A 24,795-nucleotide genomic window follows, 5' to 3' on the forward strand; every position below is an offset into this window, starting at 1 on the left:
GCAGGCACAGGGGTGCACGCCACTAACCTCGACACCCAGGTTGGGAAGGTGAAGACAGGAGGATCAGAAGGTTTAGGGCAGCCTTGGCATATAGTGAGCTTGAGGCTAACCTGAGATATATGAGACCCTGTCTCAAATTATTTCAAAATTTCAACTTATATGCTTCAAAATAGCATTGGCTCTAGAGTTATTTTATGCTTACTTTTATCTTTAACTCTGTTCATGTGTGTGCTCACACATGTGACTACAGGTGCCCAGAGGGTGGAGAAAAGGGTGTCATGTCCCCTGGAGCCAGTCATTGGGATCTGGGTTTGGGGAACTGAACTTGAATTCTGCAACATGCAAAAGGAGCACATGATTTTAACCACTGAGTCACCTCTCCAGCCCCACTTAATATTTTGTTTGAGATACGGTTTTTCTACATAGCCCTGGCTGTCCTGGAACTCAATTATCTAGACCAGGCTGGCCTTGAACTCATAGAGATCCTCCTGCCTCTGACTCCCAAGTGCTGGGATTAAAGGCATGCGTCACCACTGCCCAGCCCCCACTTATATCTCTGTAAGATAGTAAAGCTGGAGGCTGGAGAGATGGCTCAGCAGTTGAGAACACTGTTGCATCTTCCAGAGTACCTGACTCAGCTCCCAGCACCCAATTCAGTCTGGTTATGATCATATGTAACTCAGCTCCAGGAGATCTTATACCTCTGGCCTTCACAGTCACCTACACTCACACACAGATATCCATATACAAGCATACGCATACCTACACATAAAAATGAATCTAAAAAAGACAGTAAAACCACATCATATTGTGTATTTATTGTATCTTACAGACCATGCTCTAATAAAGTATTTCATTATTGTTGAGACAGGGTCCCACACATCACGGGCTAGCCTCGAACCTGCTGTGAAGCTGAGGATGACCTTAACCTTCTCATCTTCATGTCTCCATCCCACCAAGTGCTGAGAACCATATACTTGGGTTATCCAGTGCTGGGGACAGAACTCGGGGCTTCAGAAAGCACACTAAGCAAGCATTTAGATATAACTGAATCATATCCCTAGTTCTAGAATTAACTCTGAAATTCCTAGAGCAGTATGGGACTCTCCAGGTGTCCTCGGGTTGCCTGACAAAGGCAGGCACAAAATCTTTCTATGAACATGTTAGCCCATACCTCCACAGAGAATCACCAATCCCCACCCTATTTCATCTGTTATTTTTCTTGCAGTACCGGAGGTTGAATCCCAGACCTTGGGCATACTGTACAAGTGCCGTACCACTGACCTATAGCCCCAGCCCTTCACAATTCCAGCTCAAGATATGCATGTGTGGGTCAGTGAGATAGCTCAGTAGAAAAAAAGGTGCTTGCTGCCAAACCTAATGACCTGAGTTCAATTCCAAGAGAACCAACTCCCGACATTATTCTCTGACTTCCACGTGTGTCATGGCATGTGCACATACGCAATCACAGGTGCACAGACAAGAGCACACACACATTACAATTTGGCTCTGAAATGTCCCCTGAAGGTTCGTGTTTTAAGTGTTTTATCCCTGGTTTACAGGGCTCTTTTGAAGTGTGTAGAACCTTTAGGAGGTGGCATCTGATTGGCACAGTAAGGAGTTATTTTAACGTTAGGCTCACCCACCCACTCCCTGCCAGGCTTAGCCAAGTGCTGCCTGTCTGATGCCACGTTCTGCTGAGGCACCACCCCTAAGGTGGACTGACGTCATGAAGTAACACAAACCCTTCCATGAGTAGCTCTTCAGCTATTCTACCACAGCCGAGCAAGAGCAGCCATCACAAAAAATCTCAATCTTCCTGAGCCAAGAGGAGATGGACAATCTAGGGATTTGATAAAATAAGGCAAAAAGCAAATGTGTTCCAGACTAGCCAGGGCTACATAGACAGACCTTGTCTCAGAAAAGAAAACAAAACAACAAAAAGCCCTGTCCCTGTCAACACTTGATATTGTCAGTTATCCTAATATCTTGGCCATCCTAATAGACACGTAACAGTATGTCACTGATATTTTAACTTTCAGCTGAACAATCTTTCATGCTGTATCTGTCATCTGCCTGTCATAAAAAGGATGACTGTGTGTGCACTGTGCAATTATGTAGCATGAGTATTTACGTCAGGGAACAACTTGCAGAATTTGGATCTCTTGTTCCATCATGTGGGTTCCAGGAGGAAACAGGTCGCCAGGCTTGCAAGGCAAGTTACCACCACCCGCTGCACAATCTTGACAGCTTCTATGCATCTTTTTAGATGAAGCACCTGCTTAAATGTTTACTTTTAAAATTGGGTTGAGGGGTTGGAAAGATGGCTCACTGGCTAAGAGCATGGGCTAAGAGCATGGGCTGCTGTGCCAGAGGACTTGTGGTTCAGTTCCCAGCACCCACATGACAACTCACAACCATCTGTAACTCCAGTTCTAAGGGATCTGACAATCTTTTCTTGTCTCTGTGGGCGCCAGACATGCAAGTGGTGAACGGACATACAAGTAAGTAAAAAACCCATATACACAAAATAATTTTTTAATTGAGATGCTTGCTTCATGATTCCTTTATTTTTATTGTGTGCGTGTATTGTTTGTTGGTTTGAGTTTGTGCATGTGAATGCAGTACCTTGGAGGCCAGTAGAGGGCACTGGATCCCCTGGAGGTGGAGTGACCACTGTGTGCTACCTGACATGGGTGCTGGGATCTGAACTCAGGTCCTGGGGAAGAGGAGCAAGAGTCCTTGACCTCTGAGCCATCTCAGCCCCTGCTTGCTTTCTTACACTCAGTTCTTCCAGTCTGATGAACTTTTTACATACGTGACAACATATATTCTTTCACTCATTAATTATTTAGAGACAGGGTTTATTTGTGTAGCTTTGGCTGTCCTGGAACTAGCTCTTTACATGAAGCTGGCCTCAAACTCAGAGAAATTCTCTTTTTGCCTCCTGAGGGCTGGGATTAAAGATGTGTGCCACCACCGCTCTGCTAACATTTATTCTTTATATAATGAGAATTATCAGATATATAACACATATTATCTCAACTACAATTTTTCACTCAATTTTCTTTTCTTTTTTTTTTTTTTTTTTGAGACAGGGTTTCTCTGTGTAACAGCCCTGACTGTCCTGGGACTTGCTTTGTAGACCAGGCTGGCCTTGAACTCACAAAGATTCACCTGCCTCTGCCTCCAGAATGCTGAGATTAAAGGCGTGCTCCACCATTGCCCAGTGGGGAAAAAACATTTTTTTTTCCAAGACAGGGTTTCTCTGGGGAACGATCTTAGCTGTCCTGGAACTCACTTTGTAGACCAAGTTGGCCTTGAACCCAGTAAAAACTTTATGATAAAGTCCAATTATTATTACTATTACTTATTTGGCAACACTCAGAATCAAATTATGTAAAGCACTGGGGAGGCAGAGGCAGGTGGGTCATTGAGTTCAAGGCTAGGACTACACAGTGAGATCCTATCTCAAAAGAGAAAAAGAGAGAGAGAGAGAGAGAGAGAGAGAGAGAGAGAGAGAGAGAGAGAATACCCATCTATAGCATTTCACAATAACGTCCAACTGTGATCCAAATACAGTTAACTCTACAAGGACCAAGTAGTCTGAGAGAGTGCCATCACTTCCTCAAAATGTTGGATGTCTTTATTCTATAGTGACCCAAAGTGATTTTAATATTTCATCCATCTATCTTCAGAAGACTATTTAAAATGTCTTTATAGGGGTTGGAAAGATGGCTTAGTGGTTAAGAGCACTTGCTGCTCTTCTAGAGGACTCAAGTTCAATTCCCAGGACCCACATAAAAGCGCATGACTATCTACAACTCCAGTCCCAGGGGATCCAATACCCTCTCCTAACCTCTGCAGATACTGCATGCTTAAGGTGTTTAGACATTTACACAGGCAAGGAAAAAACTGTCTTTATAAGAACACAGAGAAGCAAGCCACATTATTTTATCTGCGGAAATAACCGCAAGACTTTGGAAAACAATGGTTACTTTCAGTAGAGAGCTGGCAGAAAGTGTTCTTTTTTTTTTATCAACTTAATATTTTAGAAATTAAACATCAATTTAATGTAGTGTTTTATATTTTGCAGTACTGTTTCCCAGGGGATGAAAAGTCACCAACTTGGTAAAGTGCCTCATTGGCAAATAGCTTTGGTAAGACCAAAACACCTACCAAAGGGGAAAGAAAGAGTCCCACCTCCCCAGACATCCGGTCGCCAGGTCAGGCTGCCTGATGGTGAGGAGGGAGGCACATCTATGTCCTCAGAACACTGCAGTGCTCTGCAGCCCTCAGCTTGTTGCTCATTCGCAACATGCTACTTCAGAGAGAAACATCGCATGTCCAGGACTTTGGCTAGGTATATATTTAAAGTCAGAGGGAGCAGAGACAGGTTTTGTCCTGGAAGCTTTACTGCTTCTGAATTGGCGCATCACAGTACGGAACGTTTTCTGTTAGAAGATCTTTCCTGGGGACCAGCTCTACAAGGAACACAGAGAGACGAGTGGTTAAGATGATTACAACGGCAGTTATTATCTATCCTCAAAACAGACCTAAGTGCCCACATGCCCACTTCCCCCACAGTTCCAACTGTAAACTGTCTGATTTAGGAACCATGAAAAGAACTCTTCTAGAGACATTTTATTTCAGTTGATGTCTGAGGTGAAATCTTTGACTCTAAATGAAGGCATTTAATAAGATCCTTATTCATGTTACATAAAACACACAGCCGAGTCCATCATTTTACTAAACATGACTAATTAAACAACTGAACAGAATTAAACTAAAAATACATTCTTGACCATCTGTCAATTGCTTATTAAAAATGTCACCTAGGAATGGTTTTTTTTTTTTTTTGTTTTGTTTTTCGAGACAGGGTTTCTCTGTGGTTTTGGAGCCTATCCTGGAACTAGCTCTTGTAGACCAGGCTGGTCTCGAACTCACAGAGATCCGCCTGCCTCTGCCTCCCGAGTGCTGGGATTAAAGGCGTGCGCCACCACCGCCCGGCTAGGAATGGTTTTTGAGGGAGGGTCTCATATAGCTCAGGCTAGCCTTGAATTCCCCGACGTGACTGAGGCTAACCTTGAACTACTGATCCTCCAGCCTCCACCTCCCAATGAAGGGATTAGAGGTTATCAGGCCTTGCTTGGCTACTTAGAAATTTTTATAGAAAGCAAGATATCACTCTCACAATTTAGACAGTCCTCATCTACAAAACAGTGGTTCCCCTCCCCTTTCATAATTTCCCCTCTCTTTTCCTCCGTTCCTTTTTGTTTTGGTGTTGGGAACCAAACCCAGGCCCTCATGCATTGCTAAACTTGTATCCTACCACTGAGCTACATCCTGACCCTCAGCAATGGCTCCTAACTGAGGCAGTCTTCAGACAGGTCGCTTAGGGGATGCCACTAGAAACTTACTGGGCAGGAGCCAAGGATGCTAACTGCAATGCGAGAGGCAGAATGACACAGTGCCCCACTGAGACACACTGCTAAACAACCAACAACTGCTGGCTCCTACGGAAGACAACTTGATAAAATAAAACTGTTAAGATAGAAAATTCATGGGCCTGGAGATTACTCAGTGGTTAATGTCCCTGCTATGATAATGTGAGGACCAGAGTTCAGATTGCCTGGAAAACTAGCCACATCAAGGAATTGTGTGTTTAACTCAGAAATCCTGCTTCAATGAACAGAAAGACTGATTGAAGACAATTCCCAACATCGGGTATCAGAAGGGGTCCATAGGCAGATATACCCACATGCATGTAAAAACATTTGTGTGGGGCTGGAAAGATGGCTCACAGGTTAAGAACACTGGCTGCTCTTCCAAAGGATCCAAAGGTCCTGAGTTCAATTCCCAGCAACCACATGGTGGCTCACAACCATCTGTAGTGAGATCTGATTTTCTCTTCTGACTTACAGGCATACATGCAGGCAGAACACTGTATATATAATAAATCATTTAAAAAAAACATTTGTGTGTATGTTCAACACACACAATACACATGAAAAATGGAAAAAGGAAAAAAAGCAACTGCCAAGAGATACTGGTGCATGCCGAGGCAAAGGCAATGAGAACTGCATTCAAGGCCAGCTTCAGGACAAAACATGACCACATTGGTCTGAGCTACAGTGAGACCCTGTCTTAAAGGACCTGGGTTTAATACTCAGCACTGAAAGCCAAAAATAAATAAATAAATAAATTTAATTAGATTTCCCTTTGGAGAAGAACAGAACCCAGGTACATCATCCTTGTACTGCCCAGTGTGGTGGATCACACCTGTAACCTGAACTGTTGGGAGGCTAAGACAGGAGGATCACCATGAATTTGAGGACAGTTTGAGCTACAGAATGAGTTCCGGACCCATATAACTGAAGACTAAAATCTGTCTCAACAAAAGCAGAACCAGAGCCGGGCGGTGGTGGCGCACGCCTTTAATTCCAGCACTCGGGAGGCAGAGGCAGGCAGATCTCTGTGAGTTCGAGGCCAGCCTAGTCTACAAAGGGAGTTCCAGGGCAGGCTCTAAAGATACAGAGAAACCCTGTCTCGAAAAAAACCAAAAAAAAAAACAAAAGCAGAACCAGGGATGTGGCTCAGTAGAATGCCTATCTACATGCATGAGGCCCTTGCGTTGTACCCTGTAGTTTTTTTTTTTTTTTTTTTTTTTTTTTGGTTTTTCGAGACAGGGTTTCTCTGTGGTTTTGGAGCCTGTCCTGGAACTAGCTCTGTAGACCAGGCTGGTCTCGAACTCACAGAGATCCGCCTGCCTCTGCCTCCCAAGTGCTGGGATTAAAGCCGTGCGCCACCACCACCCGGCTGTACCCTGTAGTGTTACACACTTATAATCTTGACTCTCAGGAGGTAGAGAAGGAGAATCAGAAGTCACGACGACCTTCGGCTATGCAGGAAATTTGAGGTCAGTCTGGGACACAGGAGATTCTGTGTCAAAAAAGAGGGAACAAATGTTCCCCAACAGCCACTCTCAAAACTGCCCACATTAGATGCAGTGTGAAACCTCAGTGGCATCCCAGACCACAGGGATGCTAGAAAGGACCTTGTTAGGACAAAAGAAAAAAATGTAAACCAGAGTATTGCATTAATGCTAATACCCTAGTTCTGATAATTAAACTGTGGTTAAGAAATGTTCTTTAAGGGGACTGGGCTCACACCTTCATTCCCAACACTCAGAGACAGACGAAGGTGGATCTCTAAGTTCAAGGCCAGCCTGGTCTACACAGCAAGTTCCTAATAGCCAGAGCTAAATAGTGAGATCCTATCTTAAAAAACAAACAAACAAAAATAATAAAAAGAAATGCATATTAAAGTTGTTTTTTTTTTTTTTTTTTTTGGTTTTTCGAGACAAGGTTTCTCTGTGGTTTTGGAGCCTGTCCTGGAACTAGCTCTTGTAGACCAGGCTGGTCTCGAACTCAATATTAAAGTATTTTTGAAGATTGATTTTTACTCACGTGCACGAATGGGTATCTGTGTGTATGCGCATGTGTATATGTGCCCCAGGAGGCCAGAAGAGTAGGTCAGATTCCCTGGGCGCTAAAGTGACGAGTGACCGTGAACCACCAATGTGGATGATAGGAAAGGAACATCAGTTCCCTGGAAAACCAGTATGGGTTCTGAACGGCTGAGTCATCTCTCCAACCCCACACTGAATTACTTTAAAGAAATTGTTGAGGGCTGGAGAGATGGCTCAGTGGTTCAGAGCACTGGCTGGTCTTCCAGAGGACCTGAGTTCAATTCCCAGCAACCACATGGCGGCTCACAGCCATCTATAAAACTGATGACCTCTTCTGGCCTGCAAACATACATGAAGACAGAGCACTCATACCAGAGAGAGAGAGAAATTATTGGTATGTTATAACCCTGTAATCTTAGCACTTGAGAAGCGGGTGCAGGAGGAGCATGAGTTAAGTTCAGCCTGTACTACTTGAGACCCTGATTAAATTTAAAAAAAAAAAAAAAAAAAAAGAGCAACAAATAAACTCTAACTGCACCTAGAAAACTCCATCTAAAAGTCAACCAAAATTTGCACTTGAGAGAGTTGACACGATGCCCCAGAGAACAAGAGCACTTGCCACCAAGCCTGACAGTCTGAACTGGATCCCTGGGCCCACACTGTGGAGGGAAAGCTATCATCTGATCTCCATTGCACACCATGACACAGGCGACAAACACCCTGCCACACCGTAAGTTAAATAATAAAACAATGGGTCATATGATAAATCCAGCTTATAAAACGAGAAAGCCTCTGCTTATTTCTGACCTGTAATTATTCTTAACCAGTTCTTTGGTGCTCTATCCAAGAAAGTAATAGTGTTGGTTTTAAGCTAAATAACAGTGGCAATAATTTATTTCACTTATCAAACATATGTGCCTATTTTACGCTAGGTATCACATCAAAAAATGAGATGAAGGTAAACATGAAAATTTCTTTGGCAAGCCAGGCAGTGGTGGCACACACTTGGAAGGTAGAGGCAGCAGACCTCTGTGAGTTGGAGACCAGCCTGGTTTACAGGCAAAATCTAGGACAGCCAGAGCTACAGAATAAGAGATCCTATCTCCAAAAAAAAAAAAAAAGGAAAATAAAAAGGTTGTTTTTTTTTTTTTTTTACTTCAAAGTGGTTCATAATCTATTGGAAAAGATAAATAGTCACATAATAACATAAGGCTTCACAAATGTCTTTTATAGAGAAAATGCAAGAATTCGAGACTATTACATTGAAGAATAAATTACTAAACCCATCAACACTACTTTGGATTATGTTCAGCTTTGAATAAGCAGAAATCTACCAGTGGTTTAGTAAGATTCAGTTTTCTTCCACTATGAACACAGCAGGCCTGAGCTAGTGCAAGTCCTTGGTGCTGCTAAGAACCCAGGACTGCCTTCCCTCCCTGTCAGAACAGCAGTCTGCCTTCCCTCCACTACCACCACGCCTGCACTGCAGGCAGGAAGAACAAAGGGCAGGAGGGGAACCCCACCCAGCCCATTCCTTTTCAACAAAACAATAGCTTCAGTGGAAACAACACTCAGTAGATAGATGCATATAAAAGATGCCAGACAGTCTGGGAAAGAACGCTACAACCTTCCTCATGGCCCCTCTCTGGATGGGCAACACGGACATACACATTCACGGAACACTCCGGTTACGACCGGTCCCCAAAGACCCAGTGCTGGCCTGCTGTGCCCACTGGGTCCATCTGTGGCTCACATGGTAGGCGCCTACCCCACTTTAGTTGGAAACAAATGGAAATAAATGAAGGGATGAAAAATAAATTAAAAAAAAAAAAAAAACACCATTTAAAGCCAGGCAGTAGTGGCACATGCCTTTAATCCCAGCACTCGGGAGGCAGAGGCAGGAGGATCTCTGTGAGTTCGAGGCCAGCCTGGTCTACAAGAGCTAGTTCCAGGACAGGAACCAAAGCTACAGAGAAATCCTGTCTTGAAAAATAAACAGACAAAAACAAACAAACAAAGAAAGAAAAATAAATACACGAGACTGGGAATCCACGGCAGTGCTTGGGCCACAGAAAACCTAAATCCTAGGGACAGGAAAAGGCAAACTTCCTAATTTGGCAATGAGCTAATCCTCGGTCTGACAATCTGGCAGTACCAAATTCTATTTTCAAGAGACTCAAAGCCCTGCTCCGATGCACTCTACAACACAGATGCCAGATGTAGCCTCCGAGCCACTTCCTGTTTGGGGAGATGGAGATCTTGGGGAAGATAGCCTCTCTTGGGAGCTTCAAAAGCTTTCACAGTCCACTTCCTGTTAATCTGAGTTCAGGAGAGCAGGAATGGCTTTCAGAGCTGAAGTAAACTCCACAAGCCTGGGTTTCTTAGCAATATAATCCTCAAAAACTATAAACTTCAAGTCTGTTTCCAGTTGTTTCCACAAACAAGAAGCCACAGGCAAGTTATCTTACCCAACTTTAAGCAATAAAGACAGTCATTCTTCTTTGGTAATCTGCCTCACTCACTAGCCTTAAAGTGAGTACTTCTTATAGCAAGGAAAAGCAACACGACGAGCTCCCATGAGTAAGGAGGAAAGAGGCCTGGGAGCAAACTCAGGTTACATTTCAGAAGCCCCTTTACATCTGTCTTACATGGGACAGTGGGACCAGTGACCTTGCAGCTCCTCAAGGCTCTCCTCAGAACACAGGCTTAAATAAAGAATACCCCTTAGCAAAGTGAGACTCATCCATCCCTGTTTGTGAATGGACCAATTTCATCTGCAAGCATTCTTTCTCAGCATTTTGCTGAAAGCAAAAGAACCTACCCAGCATGTACTGACATTTGGGCTGTTTCTTTTATTGCTGAAGTCCAGATCTGTTTGTGCCCCATTAGTCACTGACCTTATGATTTACCACTATAAAGGTCACCAGATAAGCCAGGCGGTAGTGGCACATGCCTTTAATCCCAGACAGAGGCAGGCAGACCTCTGTGAGTTTGACGTCAACCTGGTCTACAGAGTGAGTTCACTAAAGAGACTGAGGTAGGAGGGTCACAGCGAGTTTGAGGCCAGCCTGGGCTACAGAGTGAGATCTTGTCTCCAAAAAAAATTTTTATTTTAAATTTAAATATATATATATATATATATATACACGCACATACATACACAAATACATATACAAATATGCATAATGGATAGCCTAGTTCACAATAGTGTGGCAGGAACATTTGGACATTAATAATGTATAGGATATTAAGATAGTTTAAAGTTATAAAAATGTTACTAAATATATCAGGCACATAAACAGCAATATGCTGAGATGGAAGTTTACACTTTGGTCATGTTCTTTTTTCTTTCTTTTTTTTTGAGACAGGGTTTCCCTGTGTACAGTCCTAGGTGTCCTGGAACTAGCTCTTGTAGACCAGGCTGGCCTCGAACTCTCAGGCATTCACCAGCCTCTGCCTCCTGAGTGCTGGGATTAAAGGCGTGTGCCACCACCACCCAGCAGTCACTGTCTTTCTAAGAACCTGTCCCTTCCAGTGTTTGGCCTTGGGGATCCTCTAACATACAGAAAGTGCTTTGGGGGAACACTAAACTACCAATCTTTTACAAAGAGTGCACAGTTTCGTAAGGACAAGAACCAGATTTGTCCTACCCATTGTTCCACATAAATCCCAATGCCTATCACAATAAGGGCTGAGTCACATTAAACTGTCTTAGAAAAACAATCAATGTTTGACAAATGTACAGGATCAAAGGGCAGAAGTTTAGGGCTGGGGAGATGAGTGAGTTGATAAAATGTGTTCTGTGTAAGCACCGGACCTGAGTTTGGATCCCGAGCACCCGTGCAGAAACACACACCCATGATCTCAGAGCTAGAGAGGTGGACACAGGAAGATCTCTGGGTATGATAAGCGAGCCAATGTAGCCAAAGCAGTGAGTTTTAGGTTCAGTGAGAGACCTTGTCTTTAACAATTAGGTGAACAGCAATCCAGGACACCTGACATCAACTTCTGGCTTCCATATACACATGTGCACACACACAAATATGCACACATTGACACATACACATATACAAAAAGGCAGAAATTAAAAAAAAAAAAAAGACATCTGAGCTGGGCATAGTGGAACACACCTTTAATCCCAGCATGCAGGAGACAGAGGCAGGCAGATCTATATGAGTTCGAGGCCAGCCTGGTTTACAAGAGCGAGTTCCAGGACAGACTCCAAAGCTACAGAGGAACCCTGTTCTCAAAAGAACATGATGGTCCATGCTGAACCTCTTCTCACCCAATGAGCTGAAAGACAGCCAACAGCTCACTTTCCGTGTGACGACACTTAGCACTTTCACATACTTTACCACCAAAGGGCCGTGGATGCAACTGCTCCAACCAGGAAGTAGCTCAAACCCAGACAAAGGAACTAACAAAGCAAACACTGATGCGGGGAACGTGAAGCTCTCGGAGCATGAACTATCACTGCTATGGAACAGACCCACAGCTCAGCAAACTGACATGATAACGGAAGTGCCACTCAGGCCCTGGGACCCAGCACACAGACAGCAACATCAACCAAAATGAGAACAAAGACCTAATCCATCAAAGTCCATAGTTTTGGAAAAGTCCCTAAATGACGTGTGTCAATCCAGGATGTGATTTTTGTGCTTAAAACCCCTGGGAAAGGCTAGGGACTGCACTTGGGACCTGAACACCTAGTGTTGTCACCAGTCAGCTAATAAAGACTTTTTATTGCCTTGACTCTGTGTCTGAGTGGTCTTCTCTGGTGGAAACCTCACTACAGTGCCTCACCCAGTGACCCTCTGAATGAGCACATAACTTGGGAGTCGCAGCAGGCGTAGATGACACCATTAAGGAGCTGAACGATATCTCCTCTTCCAGAAAGCACTGGTTTGAAAAGTCCAGACCTCTGCAGCCTCCAAAATACATTCCTGTCTCCAAGCCTCCAGGCTGTGGTTAAAGGTTTATCACCATGGCTACGTGAAAGAAGCAAGAAGCGTCTGACTGTGATATCAACCTTTCGTCTTCAACACTGGTGAGAGGTACGAAGAATCTCCAAAACCGGCTGCTACTGTTTCTACCTTGCCACAAAGCCAGAACTCCCATCATCGTATAAAGACTCCTTTCTACAAAGTTATTCAAGTTCTGACCACGAAGCTACAGCCATGAGGACAGCTCCGTTTATGAATCTCTGGGATTGAATTTAGATACTGATCACAGCTAAGTCATAGTGATGGCCCCTGACTAGGCCGGTGGGAAGAAGAATGCCTGTGAGATTTCACTTCAAGCAGCCTGCTCCAAAACAAAGTCACAATCTTGAATCTCATCTTAAACAATGAAGATGTGGTTAGTCATGCAGACATGCTAGAAGAAGTTGCCCTGGAAACTGACGGTTTTTCAGGAAGTGACCTAAAAAGAGAGAGAGAGAGAGAGAGAGAGAGAGAGAGAGAGAGAGAGAGAGAGATGCTAGGCCTGGCACCTTTAATCCCAACACTCAGAATACAGAGGTAGACAGATTCTCTGAATTCAAGGCCAGCCTAGTCTACAAAGCAAGTTCCAGAACAGCTAGGGCTACATAGAGAAACCTCGTCTCAAAAATAAATAAAAACAAAATAAAAAAAAAAAAAAAAAAAGGAACGTGGGCTGCTGCCCTCCTGTGTGCGTGTTTGCACGTGTGTGTGTGTGTGTGTGTGTGTGGCGGGGAGAGGAAATATACTAATTCTATACCAGGAGAAATTCAAGAATAAGAATAAGGTGCAACAGTAGTCCCGCACCCCAAAGGAATCAGAACGTTTTAAGTCGTGTTTGTTCAGAGTAAGAGTAAAGATCCTAGTGACCTAGTTTGCTGTGGAAGCTTATCTGTGAGAGGACCACGTGCTCTTAAAATACACAAAGCCAGCAAGGTGGTGGTGATGCATGCCTTTAATCCCAGCACTCAGGAGGCAGGTGGGATCTCTGTGAGTTCCAGCCTGGTAGACAAGAGCTAGTTCCAGGATAGGCAACAAAGCTACACAGAAACCCTGTCTTGGAAAAAAATAAGAAACAAAACAAAACAAAAAAACACAAAGCCATTCAATGTCATCCTGGTCTACAGAGAGTTCCAGAACAGCCAGGGCTACAAAAACAACAAACAAACAAAAAACAAAAACAAAGTCAACTTTAGTAGAAAACCAAAAACTACTGTAGTGGTTTGAAAGAAAATGGCCCCCAAAGGGAGTGGCACTATTAGGAAGTGTGGTTTTATTGGGGTAGATAATGCCCCTGTTGTGTGTCACTGTGGAGGTGGGCTCTGAAGTCTCATATATACTCAAGCTTCACTCAGTGTAATACTTAGACCATTTCCTATTGCTTGTTCTCCAGCACCATGTCTGCCTGCATGCTGCCATGCCCCACAGCAATAATGGACTAAACCTCTGAACTGTAAGCAAGTCACCCCAATTAAATGTTTTCATTTATAAGAGTTGCCATGATCAACTGGGCAGTGGTGCACACCTTTTATCCCAGCACTCGGGAGGCAAGGCAGGTGGATCTCTGTGAGCTCGAGGCCAGAATGGTCTACACAGCAAATTTCTCCATAGCCACTGAGAAACCCTGTCTCAAAAATAAAATAAAAAATAATAAAATAAAATGACTTGCTTGGTCATGGTATCTCTTCACAGCAATAGAAACCCTAACTAAGACACGACTTTTGGAACAAAGCACTGGAGAATCCCTCCATGACCTTGTCTGACACAAAATCTTCTTCAACAGGATCCAGAATTTAAAATATCTACCATAAAGTGTTGCAGAATACTTGTTTAATTTTGTAAAGATGTATTGCATTTGTTAATGTTGTGGAATATTTGTTTAACTTTGTAAAGATATGTTGCTGTTTTAGCTTGCCTGCCTAAGGCACCTGATTGGTCTAATAAAAAGCTGAATGGCCAATAGCAAGGGAGGAGGTGTAGTAGAATTTCCAGGCAGGAAGAGTAAACAGGAGGAGGAATTTAGGCTCAAGGAAAAAAGAAAAAGGAGACAACAGGGAGAGACCAGCGGTCACACAGACAGACACGGAAGAAACAGGAAAGTAGGTCCTACAGAATCAAAGAAAGGTAAAAACTCCAAGTCAAAAAGGTAAAAAGGCAGCACTTGGGAGGCAGAGGCAGGCAGATCTCTGTGAGTTCGAGACCAGCCTGGTCTACAAGAGCTAGTTCCAGGACAGGCTCCCAAACCACAGAGAATCCCTGTCTCGAAAAACCAAAAAAAAAAAAAAAAAAAAAAAAAAAAGGTAAAAAGGTAAAAAGTCATGCAGATGAATGGAAACAGATTAAATTAAGTTAAAAGAGCTAGTGGGCAAGCCTAAGCTAAGATCGAGCATTCATAATTAATAATAAGTCTCTGTGCCTTTATTTGGGAGCTGGTTGGCAGCCCAAACAAAATTCCAACTACAAGAAAGAAAATGGATCAGCTAGACTATATTAAATAAGAAAATCCTCAAAGGGAAAGACCACAAGTAGAAGATTCTTAGAATAGAAATATCCAATAAAAGATTTATATTTAGCCCTGCGCTGGTGGCGCACGCCTTTAATCCTAGCACTCGGGAGGCAGAGGCAGGCGGATCTCTGTGAGTTCGAGGCCAGCCTGGTCTACAAGAGCTAGTACCAGGACAGGAACCAAAAAAGCTACGGAGAAACCCTGTCTCGAAATATCAAAAAAAAAAAAAAAAAAAAAAAGATTTATATTTAGAACATACAAGAATTCCTTCAAGTCAAGAAAAAAGGCAAATAATCCTGTAGGAAACTAGACAGAGGCTTTAGTGGGCACTTTGTAAAGAGAATATTCAGATCTCCGCTAACCCACTGAAAGGCATTCACACTTCCTTAGTTAGCAGACACATACAAACTAAGGGGCCTATAAGATAGCTCAGTGGGTAAAAGTGCCTGTCATCAAGCCTGGCACCCCACACTCAATGCCTCGAACCCATTTGATGGGAGCTAGCCGATGACTTCCACTAGTATATATGTGTGTGCATTTGAGTGTGCAAGCACACACACACACACACAAATGTTAAAAAACAGCAACAATGGGCTAGAAAGTTAGTTCAGCAGTTAAGAGCATTGCCTACTCTTCCAAAGGTCCTGAGTTCAATTCCCAGCAACCACATGGTGGCTCACAACCATCTGTAATGAGATCTGATGCCCTCTTCTGGTCTGCAGGCATACACACAGACAGAATATTGTAAACATAGTAAATAAAAAAATTTTTAAAAAAAAAGGGGGCCTGGCGTATATTTCCATTTCCTATAATCTCAATTCTTCTAAACTAAAATAACTAATTATAGAATAAAAGGCAAAAAAATAAACAGTCTAAGTCGATAATAAATGATGTCAGAAAAAATAATAAATATAGTTACATAAAAATGGTTGTAGCCGGTATAGGTGCATCTCTTTAATCTCAGCACTCAGGAGGCAGAAGCAAGCAGATCTCTGTGAGTTCAAGGCGAGCCTGGTCTACATAATGAGTTCTAGGATAGCCAAGGCTACATAGTGAGACCCTATTTCAAAAAACAAGAACAATAAATAAAATAAAACAAAACAAAAAACAACACAAAAAGGATGTGAATACAACTACAGTTTTGCAATATATCCAGGAATTAGATCTGGCGGAGGGACTCTAGAGAGATGGCTCAGCAGTTTAGAGCACAGTTGCTTTTGTAGAGGACCTGGTTTCAGTTCTCATCAGTCATCTGATGGCTAACAACCATTTATAATTTAACTCCAGGGACTCCCAACATCCTCTTGTGACTTCCACTGATATCAGGCAAACATGGGTGCACATATATACATGCAAGCAAAACATGCACACACATAAAGTGAAATAAAAGAATCTTGGGGCTGGAGAGATGGCTCAGAGGTTAAGAGCATTGCCTGCTCTTCCAAAGGTCCTGAGTTCAATTCCCAGCAACCACATGGTGGCTCACAACCATCTGTAACGGGATCTGGTGCCCTCTTCTGGCTATCAGGCATACACACAGACAGAATATTGTATACATAATAAATAAATATTTAAAAAAAAAAAAAAGAATCTACAAACAAACTTGAAAGTAAAAAGAAAAGAGGGAGAGAGGAGATGGCTCAGCCGAGGACTTGAGTTCATTTCTGGTGTTGGTGTTAAAGAGTAATGTCCGCGTGGTGGCTGTGATCATGCCTTTAATCCCAGGGGGAGCCAGCCTAATTTACACAGCAAGTTCAAGACAGCCAGGGCTACATAGTGAAACCCTGTCTCAGAGTAAAAAAACAAAACAAAACAATAATAAACAAAATAAAGACAAACAAAGGAGCAGTAACGTTACTATTTTGAAACATCAGTCAGCAATCATATCCCTCCAATCCACTTTACTTACTCAGGGTGTTGTGGTCAGTGTGAATACCTTGAATAACAGATGTTCTTAGTAATAGTTCAACATCAGAACCCACTTTCAACATCTGTTAAGAAAATCAGACAGAGTCACCCCTGAGTGCTTCGTAGGGCTGCACTGGTTTTCAAGACAACGGTTTTACAGGTCACTTTCTGACAATGTGGCTTTTAGCTTTGTGCAACTATATCAGGTAGTACAGGAAGTGCAAACATTTCAGATGCCCTTCATTTTTATCTATCTAGCCCAAAGTTTGTTCAAACGGACTTAGAACTTTGTTATAATAGGCATTTTAAAATGTGTTGGGGACTGGGCATCGCAGAGCATGCCTTTGATCCTAGCGCTTAGGAGGCAGAGGTCAGCCTGGTCTACATAGTGAGCTCTAGGACAGCGGAACTATAGTGAGACCCCGTCTCAAAATAAAAATAAAACAAATGAAAAAGCAATTTTATCTAATTTGTTATTCACTTGTACAAATATTATTAATTATTGGAGATATTCTTTTTTTTTTTTTTTTTTTTTGGTTTTTTTTCGAGACAGGGTTTCTCTGTGGTTTTGGAGCCTGTCCTGGAACTAGCTCTTGTAGACCAGGCTGGTCTCGAACTCATAGAGATCTGCCTGCCTCTGCCTCCCGAGTGCTGGGATTAAAGGTGTGTGCCACCACCGCCCGGCTGGAGATATTCTCTTATTTGTATTTTCTCTTTTACCAATCAATTCTCCATGCCATAAGAATCCCCACAAACTTTCTTTTCTCAGTATGTAGCCCAGGCTGGCATTGGATTCGTGATTCTTCCACTTCGGCCTCTAGAGTACTACAAAGACAGGCAAACCCCACCACGCCCAGCTCTACTCTGGACTGCTTTTAATAAGGGTGCTTCCCGACCTAAAATTCCCTGTAAAGTGCTGCATCATGAGACCGCTATAGCGGCTTCTGCCATAGCTCAGCTGCCCTGGTCTTGACCAGAGCTGCTTCTATGTTCTCTTCCCAGGGGCCTTGTTATCTTTGGGGGCAGGAGACAAGCCCGAGGGGAGCCCCAGCAAACAAGTGCAGGCGTCTGTGGCTGTGGGGGCTCTCACTACCAAGGATGGCTTTCCTTCACATGACCCTCCATTCCCCCTCCTCTCTTTACCAAGGACATTTACACCAGCTCTGTTACAACTGAAACCTGTTACTGCACCTCTTCTATTTTCTCCGGACAGGTCTCACTTTTATGTTTTTTGAATTCTTCATTTATCTTTACTCTGGCCGCTAGAGAGAGAGAAATACATGTAACTTAATACCCATGATTCTTACATGTTACTACTCATTATGAATTTCTACTTCTCATATAAAGCAAAGCATAAGCAATGTGTTCCGTGCCAAGCGTGATATCACAACACCATGACAGCAACACTTAAGAGGATGAGGCAGGAGAATTTTGAGTTTGAGGCCACCTTGGGCTATAGATGGTAAGGCTTTTTTCTTTTTCCTTCTTCCTTTTTTTTTTTTTTTTTTTTTTTGACATAGCTCTGGCCATCCTGGAACTCATTATATAGACCAGGCTGGCCTGGAACTCAGAGATTCTCCAGCCTTTAAGGCCACCAAGCCTGGCTTCTTTTCAACTTTATTTGTGTACCTTCAGAACTACTAGATTCTAAGAAGTCTGAACCCAAGTATGTCTTTTGTGTAAATCTAAACATTTGTTTTGTTTTGAGCTAGGGTCTCACTGTAAAGCCCAGGCTGTTTTGAACACGTGAGCCCTCTGCCTCAGCCTCCAGAGTGCTAGAGTTACATGGATGTGCTACCACACCCAACTAAAACGCTTTATGAAGACGGGAAGAACCAGTGCAAACCGTATATGCCCGCACACACAGATGCATCAGTATGGAAGATCTGATCCCGAACACCTTGGCTAAAGAAAAAGTGAATGATGAAAGCAGAGTTGCTAGGTGTGGTAGGTAGGTGTGGTAACGCATGCCTTTAACTAAGTAGGGGGGGCGGGGAGGGCGGGGGCAAAGGCAGGAGGTGCTCTGTGAGTCTGAGGTCAGCACAGTCGACATGGCAAGTTCTAGGATGGGTAAGACTATAAAGTGGCCTGTGTGTCTCAAACAACCAAAAAAAAAAAAAAAAAAAAACAACTTTTAGGCTCACACATACCACCTACATTGCAGCAACTTAATTATTTGAAGTCCTTAGTAAATATTCAACAAATGTTGGCTAAAACAATAAAATAACCCATGTTGACAGAAAAATGGCCATGGATGTCTCCTTTGGTGCTGATCTTTCTCAGTATGTAAAGGAGTTAAGAGTCTGGTCCTATCCTAGCTGCGTGGTAGTGGCGCAGACTTTTAATCCCAGCACTCAGAAGGTACAGGCAGAGGCAGGTGGGTCTCTGTGAGTTTAAGGCCAGCCTGGTCTACAGAGCTAGTTCCAGGACAGGCTCCAAAGCCACTCAGAGAAACCCTGTCTCGAAAAACAAAAAAGAACCTTGATTCTTACCTGCCCCTTCTATAAATGATTCTATAAGGAAATTGAATTTTTATAAGTATTAAGTATTCTTCCATAGAAATAATGTGAGCCGGTCTTCACAGAAGATTAGGGAGCCACTCGGTCAGAAGAGAAGAGCAGCCAGCTAAAGAATGGGTGTGCACCAGGGGTGGTGGCACACACCTCAGGCAGGAGGATCAGGAGCTCAAGGTCACCCTCTACAAGAGCACCTTCAAAGCCAGCCTGGGATATCTAAGATTCCCAGATCACGGTGGCACCCTAGCTCAATGATGGAGTGATTTGCTTTAATGGGTGAGGTTCTAAGATCAATTCCTAGCACTGCAACACAAATAAAACAAACAACAAAAGCATGGATTTGCTCTAAAGGAATGAAAAATATATTTACCTTCTAATGCTCTCTTATCATTTTTAAAAACTTGTTGTCTGGTCCTGTGTAGTGTTCTAAAGAGTTGTAAAACCTATTAAGAAAAAGAAGAATTCAGGGCCGAGGAGATGGCTCAGGGGATAAAGCACATGCTCCGCAGTTCTGAGTTGTGAGTTCAAATCCCTGGAATCCACATAAAAACAGATATGAGAGTGCACATCTGTAACCCCTGTATGCCTGTGGCAAGATGACAGCAGAGAGACAGGATAATTCTAGGCGCTCAAGGGATTCTGGAGCTAGCCTGCCATGCAGAATCCCTGTCTCAAACAAGGTGGAAGCAAGGACCAACACCTGAGGTTTTCCTCTGACCACACACACACACACAGAGTTATACATATATCACACACATACACACACACACAAATAAATAAAAAATATAAGATTTTATGGTTAAGAAAAAAATCAAAATCAAAGTCAGGTGACAGTGGTGCATGCCTTTAATCCCAACACTCAGAGGTAGAGGCATGTGGATCTCTGAGTTGGAGGCCAGCCTGGCCTACAGAGTGAGTTCCTGGACAGCCAGGACTACTCAGAGAAACCCAGTATCAGGAAAAAAAAATCACATTTTACATAACATTTAAAATTGCTGTATTAGAAGGATTAAATAGGATTCACTTCCTATTTGTTTTCAGCATAGCTGGTAAAGCAAGAACTTGCAAAATATCTTCAGAGTTGCTATGTCTCTGTCAGTTCAAGAACAAAACAAGGTTGGGCTGTGAACAGAGAAACCCTGCTCAAAAATCCACACCCATCCACTCCCCACACAAAAAGCCAAAACCAATGGGGAACTGGAGAGATGGTGCAGTGGTCAGGAGGATGTATTGTATGTAAACTATTCTTCAGAGGACCTCAGTTTGGTTCCCAGCACCCACATTAAGTGGCTCACAACCACCTGTAACTCCTCTGGCCTCTGCAGGCATCTGCACTTGTGCATACATACCCACACACATGCACACAAACACATAATTAGAAAAAAAAAAGTAGCAGTTGGGGTTACAACTCAGTGGTATAGTGTGCAATTTAGCAAAGGTAAGGCCCTGGGCTCCCAGGCTCCATCTAGCACCAAAACATTAAAGAAAAAACTGTTATTTACAAAACTGTTAAGGTCTGTGAAACAAACAATAGTCAATGAAAGGAGGAAGGGAGGGAGGGAGGAAGAGAGAGAGGGAGAGGGGGGAAAGAAAGAAGTAAGGAAGGAAAGAAATAAAGAAAAAAAACCCACAAAACACTAATCTTCTAAGCCAAGTATGGTGGCTCATTATCTGTAAATCCAGCACTCAGGAGCGGGAGGCAGGAGAATTAACTCTTCCAAAAGACCTGGGTTCAATCCCCAGCATCCACATGACACCACACAATTCCAGGTGATCTGACACCCTCACACAGACATACGTGCAGGCAAAACATCAATGCACATTAAGATAAAAAAAATTAAAAACAAAATAAAATAGAGACCTGAATTTGGATCCCTAGAACCCCCCCAAAATACAGGGTAGATGCACACTTCCAGCCTTGAAAGGCAGAGACAGAGGATACCCAAAGCAACTGGCTCTCAAGGCTACATACTCATACTGGAGAACTCTGGGTTCTGTTGAGAGACCCTGCCTCAATAAAGAAGGTAGAAGAGCAATAGAAGTATCCATACATGCACACATGCACTCACATGTACACACATGAAATGGGAAAATATTTAAGATTTACTTATGAGCATTTTAGATTTAGGATTTTTTATTTTTTTATGCTTGGTCTGTACTTTAAGACAATCACAGGAAAGGAACAGACTTGCTATAGAACAGGGAGGAAACAACATCATGGGGATGGCTTTGAAATTGAGAAATGTGCACAGAAAGGATTTTTCTTTCCTTTCTTCCCTTCCTTCCTTCCTTTCTTTCTTTCTCCCTTTTTGTGTGTTTTTTTCTAGTCAGGGCTTTTCTTTTTTTCTTTTTTTTTTTTTAAATATTTATTTATTATGTATACAATATTCTGTCTGTGTGTATGTCTGCAGGCCAGAAGAGGGCACCAGACCTCAATCCAGATGGTTGTGAGCCACCATGTGGTTGCCGGGAATTGAACTCAGGACCTTTGGAAGAGCAGGCAATGCTCTTAACCGCTGAGCCATCTCTCCAGCCCCTAGTCAGGGCTTTTCTATGTAACAGCCTTGGCTGTCCTGGAATTCACTCTGTAGACCAGGCTGGTCTTGAACTCACAGAGATCCACCTGTCTCTGCCTCCTGAGTGCTGGGATTAAAGGTGTGCACTACCAACCAGCCAGAAAGAATTTTTCTAAAGTGCTTGACAGTAAGAGCTGATTGCCTTGCAGAGATTGTTGACAGGAATATGGATTTTTTTTTGTTGTTGTTGTTGTTGTTTTTCGAGACAGGGTTTTTCTGTAGCTTTGGAGCTTGTCCTGAACTAGCTCTTGTAGCCTCAACCTCACAGAGATCTGCCTGCCTCTGCCTCTGTCTCCCAAGAGCTGGGATTAAAGGCACCACCCACCACCCGGCCACGAATATGGCTCTTAAAGGTGCCACAGTAGACTGTGTTTAGCATGTAACGGGTTTTGGGTTCATTTCTCAGCACTACAAAATAAAAGAATAAATTAAGTGAAAAGAGACAGGCAGGCAGGCACGCACGCAAGCACGTGCACGCACATACACACACATGCACACACACACACATGACACACACACGACTAGGTGTCTAGGTACACACCTGTAGTCCCAGCATCTTAGGAAGTGGAGCATGGAAATCACTTGATCCCAAAGATCATATGAAGACCATAGTCTCAAACCAAACAGTAATCTCAGTAATTATATGTAGTACCTAAGGGACTGGGGCCACTAGTTTAAGACCATTATCCTCATAAAAAGAAAATGGGAGCTGGAGAGATGGCTCTGAGGTTAAAATCAGGGGCTGCACTTGCAGAGGACCCAGGTTCTCCCCATCACCCACATGGCAGCTGACAACCACCTTCAGCTTCAGTTCCAGGGACTCTCACGCCCTCTTCTGGCCTCTGTGAGTACCAGGCATACACATGATATACAAACATTCAGGAACACCACCCATTCAAAGAAAATACTTTTAAAAAGAAAATGCTATCTTTATTATCACAAAGCTATTGGGAGCAATATTATATTGGAGCTAATAAAATAATTACATTTTTTATTTATTATTTATGCAGTATTGGGCATGGAACCCAGGACCTTGACCACGCTAAGGGTTCTACTACTGAACTAAATACAGCCACATTCCTACAAAACAACTTTTCAAATGCAAAAAGTAGCTGAGTGTAGTGGCTCACACCTGTAATCCCAGCACTTGGCATGCAGACTGCTGAGTTGGAAGCCAGTCGGGGCTACACAGAAAGTCTGAGGCCAGACCCTCCTAATTCCCAATTAAACTTCAGGTATCTGCCTATGGTTTCTTGTGATTTCATTTTTTTCCTTTTTAAATTTTGAGACAAGACCTACATTGTCTGGGATAGCCATGAACATGAGGTTCAGCAATGCAGCCACTCCCTCTCTAGAGATTTCTGAATTCCTCTAGGTAAGTTAAATCCTAGTTTCAGCCTCACAAAACAAGCTGTGTTTTTAGTCTGAAGAACTTCCTTCGATTTTATTGTCTATAATCTTCTTACTCCTGGTTTCTTTATGAAGACAAGGGCGGTCTGTTTAGGATCAACACCCTCCTCCACTCACCATCTCTCATGGTTGTCACCCCCTCACTCACTGTCCCTCATGGCTGTCACTCTCTTCCACTCAGAGCCCCTCGGGGTCGCCCTCCTCCGCTCACCGCCGATCAGGGTTATCACCCCCTCACTCACTGTCCCTCATGGCTGTCATTCTCCACTCAGCGCCCCTCGGGGTCGCCCTCCTCCGCTCACCGCCGATCAGGGTGGTCACCCTCCTCATTCACTCTCCCTCGGGGCCGTCTCCCCTCCCTCCCACTGCTCTCATGGTCGTCACCCTCTTCCACTGACTCCTCCACTCTGCGTCCCTTCGGGTCGCCTCCCTCCCCTGCCGAGGGTCCTGATCTTCAGCCTCCCTGCACCCTCCTCCCCAGCCCTGTCACCTTGGCGGGCTGACCCATGGCTCCCCACGCCGCTGCCACCGCCTCTCAAGCCGCCCCCTCCCGGTAGCCAATCAAGGCCGGGGCGTGGCCAGAAACGCTCCGGCATAGCAACCAATCAAAGCATAGTTCCTCCTCCCTAGCTCGCCTTCTCCACAGGAAGAAGGCCAGGCGTTTGCTAAGTAGAGCCAACTATAAAATCGCGAGAAGTCGCAGAGCCAAATGACGAAAAGGAGAACGGAAGTAACCGGAAGCCATGTTTGTTAGGGTCAGAGTTCCTTCCGCTTTGCTGCACGCCTGGTTATTAGTTAATGGGTGACCTTGGCACCTGCTCGTTTTTACCTTCCGTTTTAGGGCGTGGGTCGTTTCTTGAAGTTCCTATATTTTAACGTTTCCCAGCTGTGACTGTCTCCTTGGAAACGTGTGCAAACAAAAGCCAAGCCCTAACAAACACAGCCACCACAAAGCAGAACGCTGCCTCCTGAAAGTTCTGTTTATATATTTGCTTAATTCCTCCCCCAGAAGGTGCCGCTGAGTTGCCTGCTCAAGTTCACACGCTTGATCCCAGAGACTCCTCACCCTCTGCATTACCATTAGCCTCCTTATCTTACCCTGCTCTTTGGTTTTGCTGAGGTAGAAAATCATCTATTAAAAGCTTCACAGTCGTAACCATAACATTTATATACATTTTAACTTAGAACTTAAGGCATGCTTCCTTGTTTCTATTTCACAATCGTTTGCCTTCAACACTCCTGTAGCATTTGAGGTTACTTTTAGGTAAAATTGACCGGTTATTAAAAGATTTGGGAGCTGGGTGTGGTGGTACATCTTGTAAGCCCAGCGTTTGGGAGATAATGTCAGGAGTATCAGCCTATATAAGAAACTCTGTCTCAATCAAAAAGCTAAAGAGGGCCAGGCGGTGGTGGTGCATGTCTTTAATCC

General features: G+C 43.5%; 1 protein-coding gene across 2 annotated transcripts; it reads right to left on the bottom strand.

Annotated features, from left to right (window-relative positions):
* Positions 1–3,905: 3,905 nt before the first annotated feature.
* On the bottom strand, positions 3,906–23,944 carry Lyrm7 (LYR motif containing 7). Of its 2 annotated transcripts, none has more exons than XM_057773284.1 (5): positions 23,857–23,944; positions 19,751–19,823; positions 18,056–18,126; positions 16,866–16,947; positions 3,906–4,484 (listed from the first exon to the last, which is right to left on the bottom strand). In XM_057773284.1, the coding sequence occupies exons 1-5, from the start codon at positions 23,872–23,874 to the stop codon at positions 4,414–4,416; spliced, it is 315 nt and encodes a 104-aa protein (XP_057629267.1). In that variant the 5' UTR covers positions 23,875–23,944; the 3' UTR covers positions 3,906–4,413. The 2 variants fall into 2 exon arrangements, with proteins under 2 accessions (XP_057629267.1, XP_057629268.1); XM_057773285.1 differs by lacking the exon at positions 23,857–23,944 and adding an exon at positions 23,484–23,733.
* Between the last annotated feature and the right edge of the window lie 851 nt (positions 23,945–24,795).

Source organism: Chionomys nivalis, chromosome 7, assembly GCF_950005125.1.
Source record: "Chionomys nivalis chromosome 7, mChiNiv1.1, whole genome shotgun sequence".
Classification (NCBI taxonomy): domain Eukaryota; kingdom Metazoa; phylum Chordata; class Mammalia; order Rodentia; family Cricetidae; genus Chionomys; species Chionomys nivalis.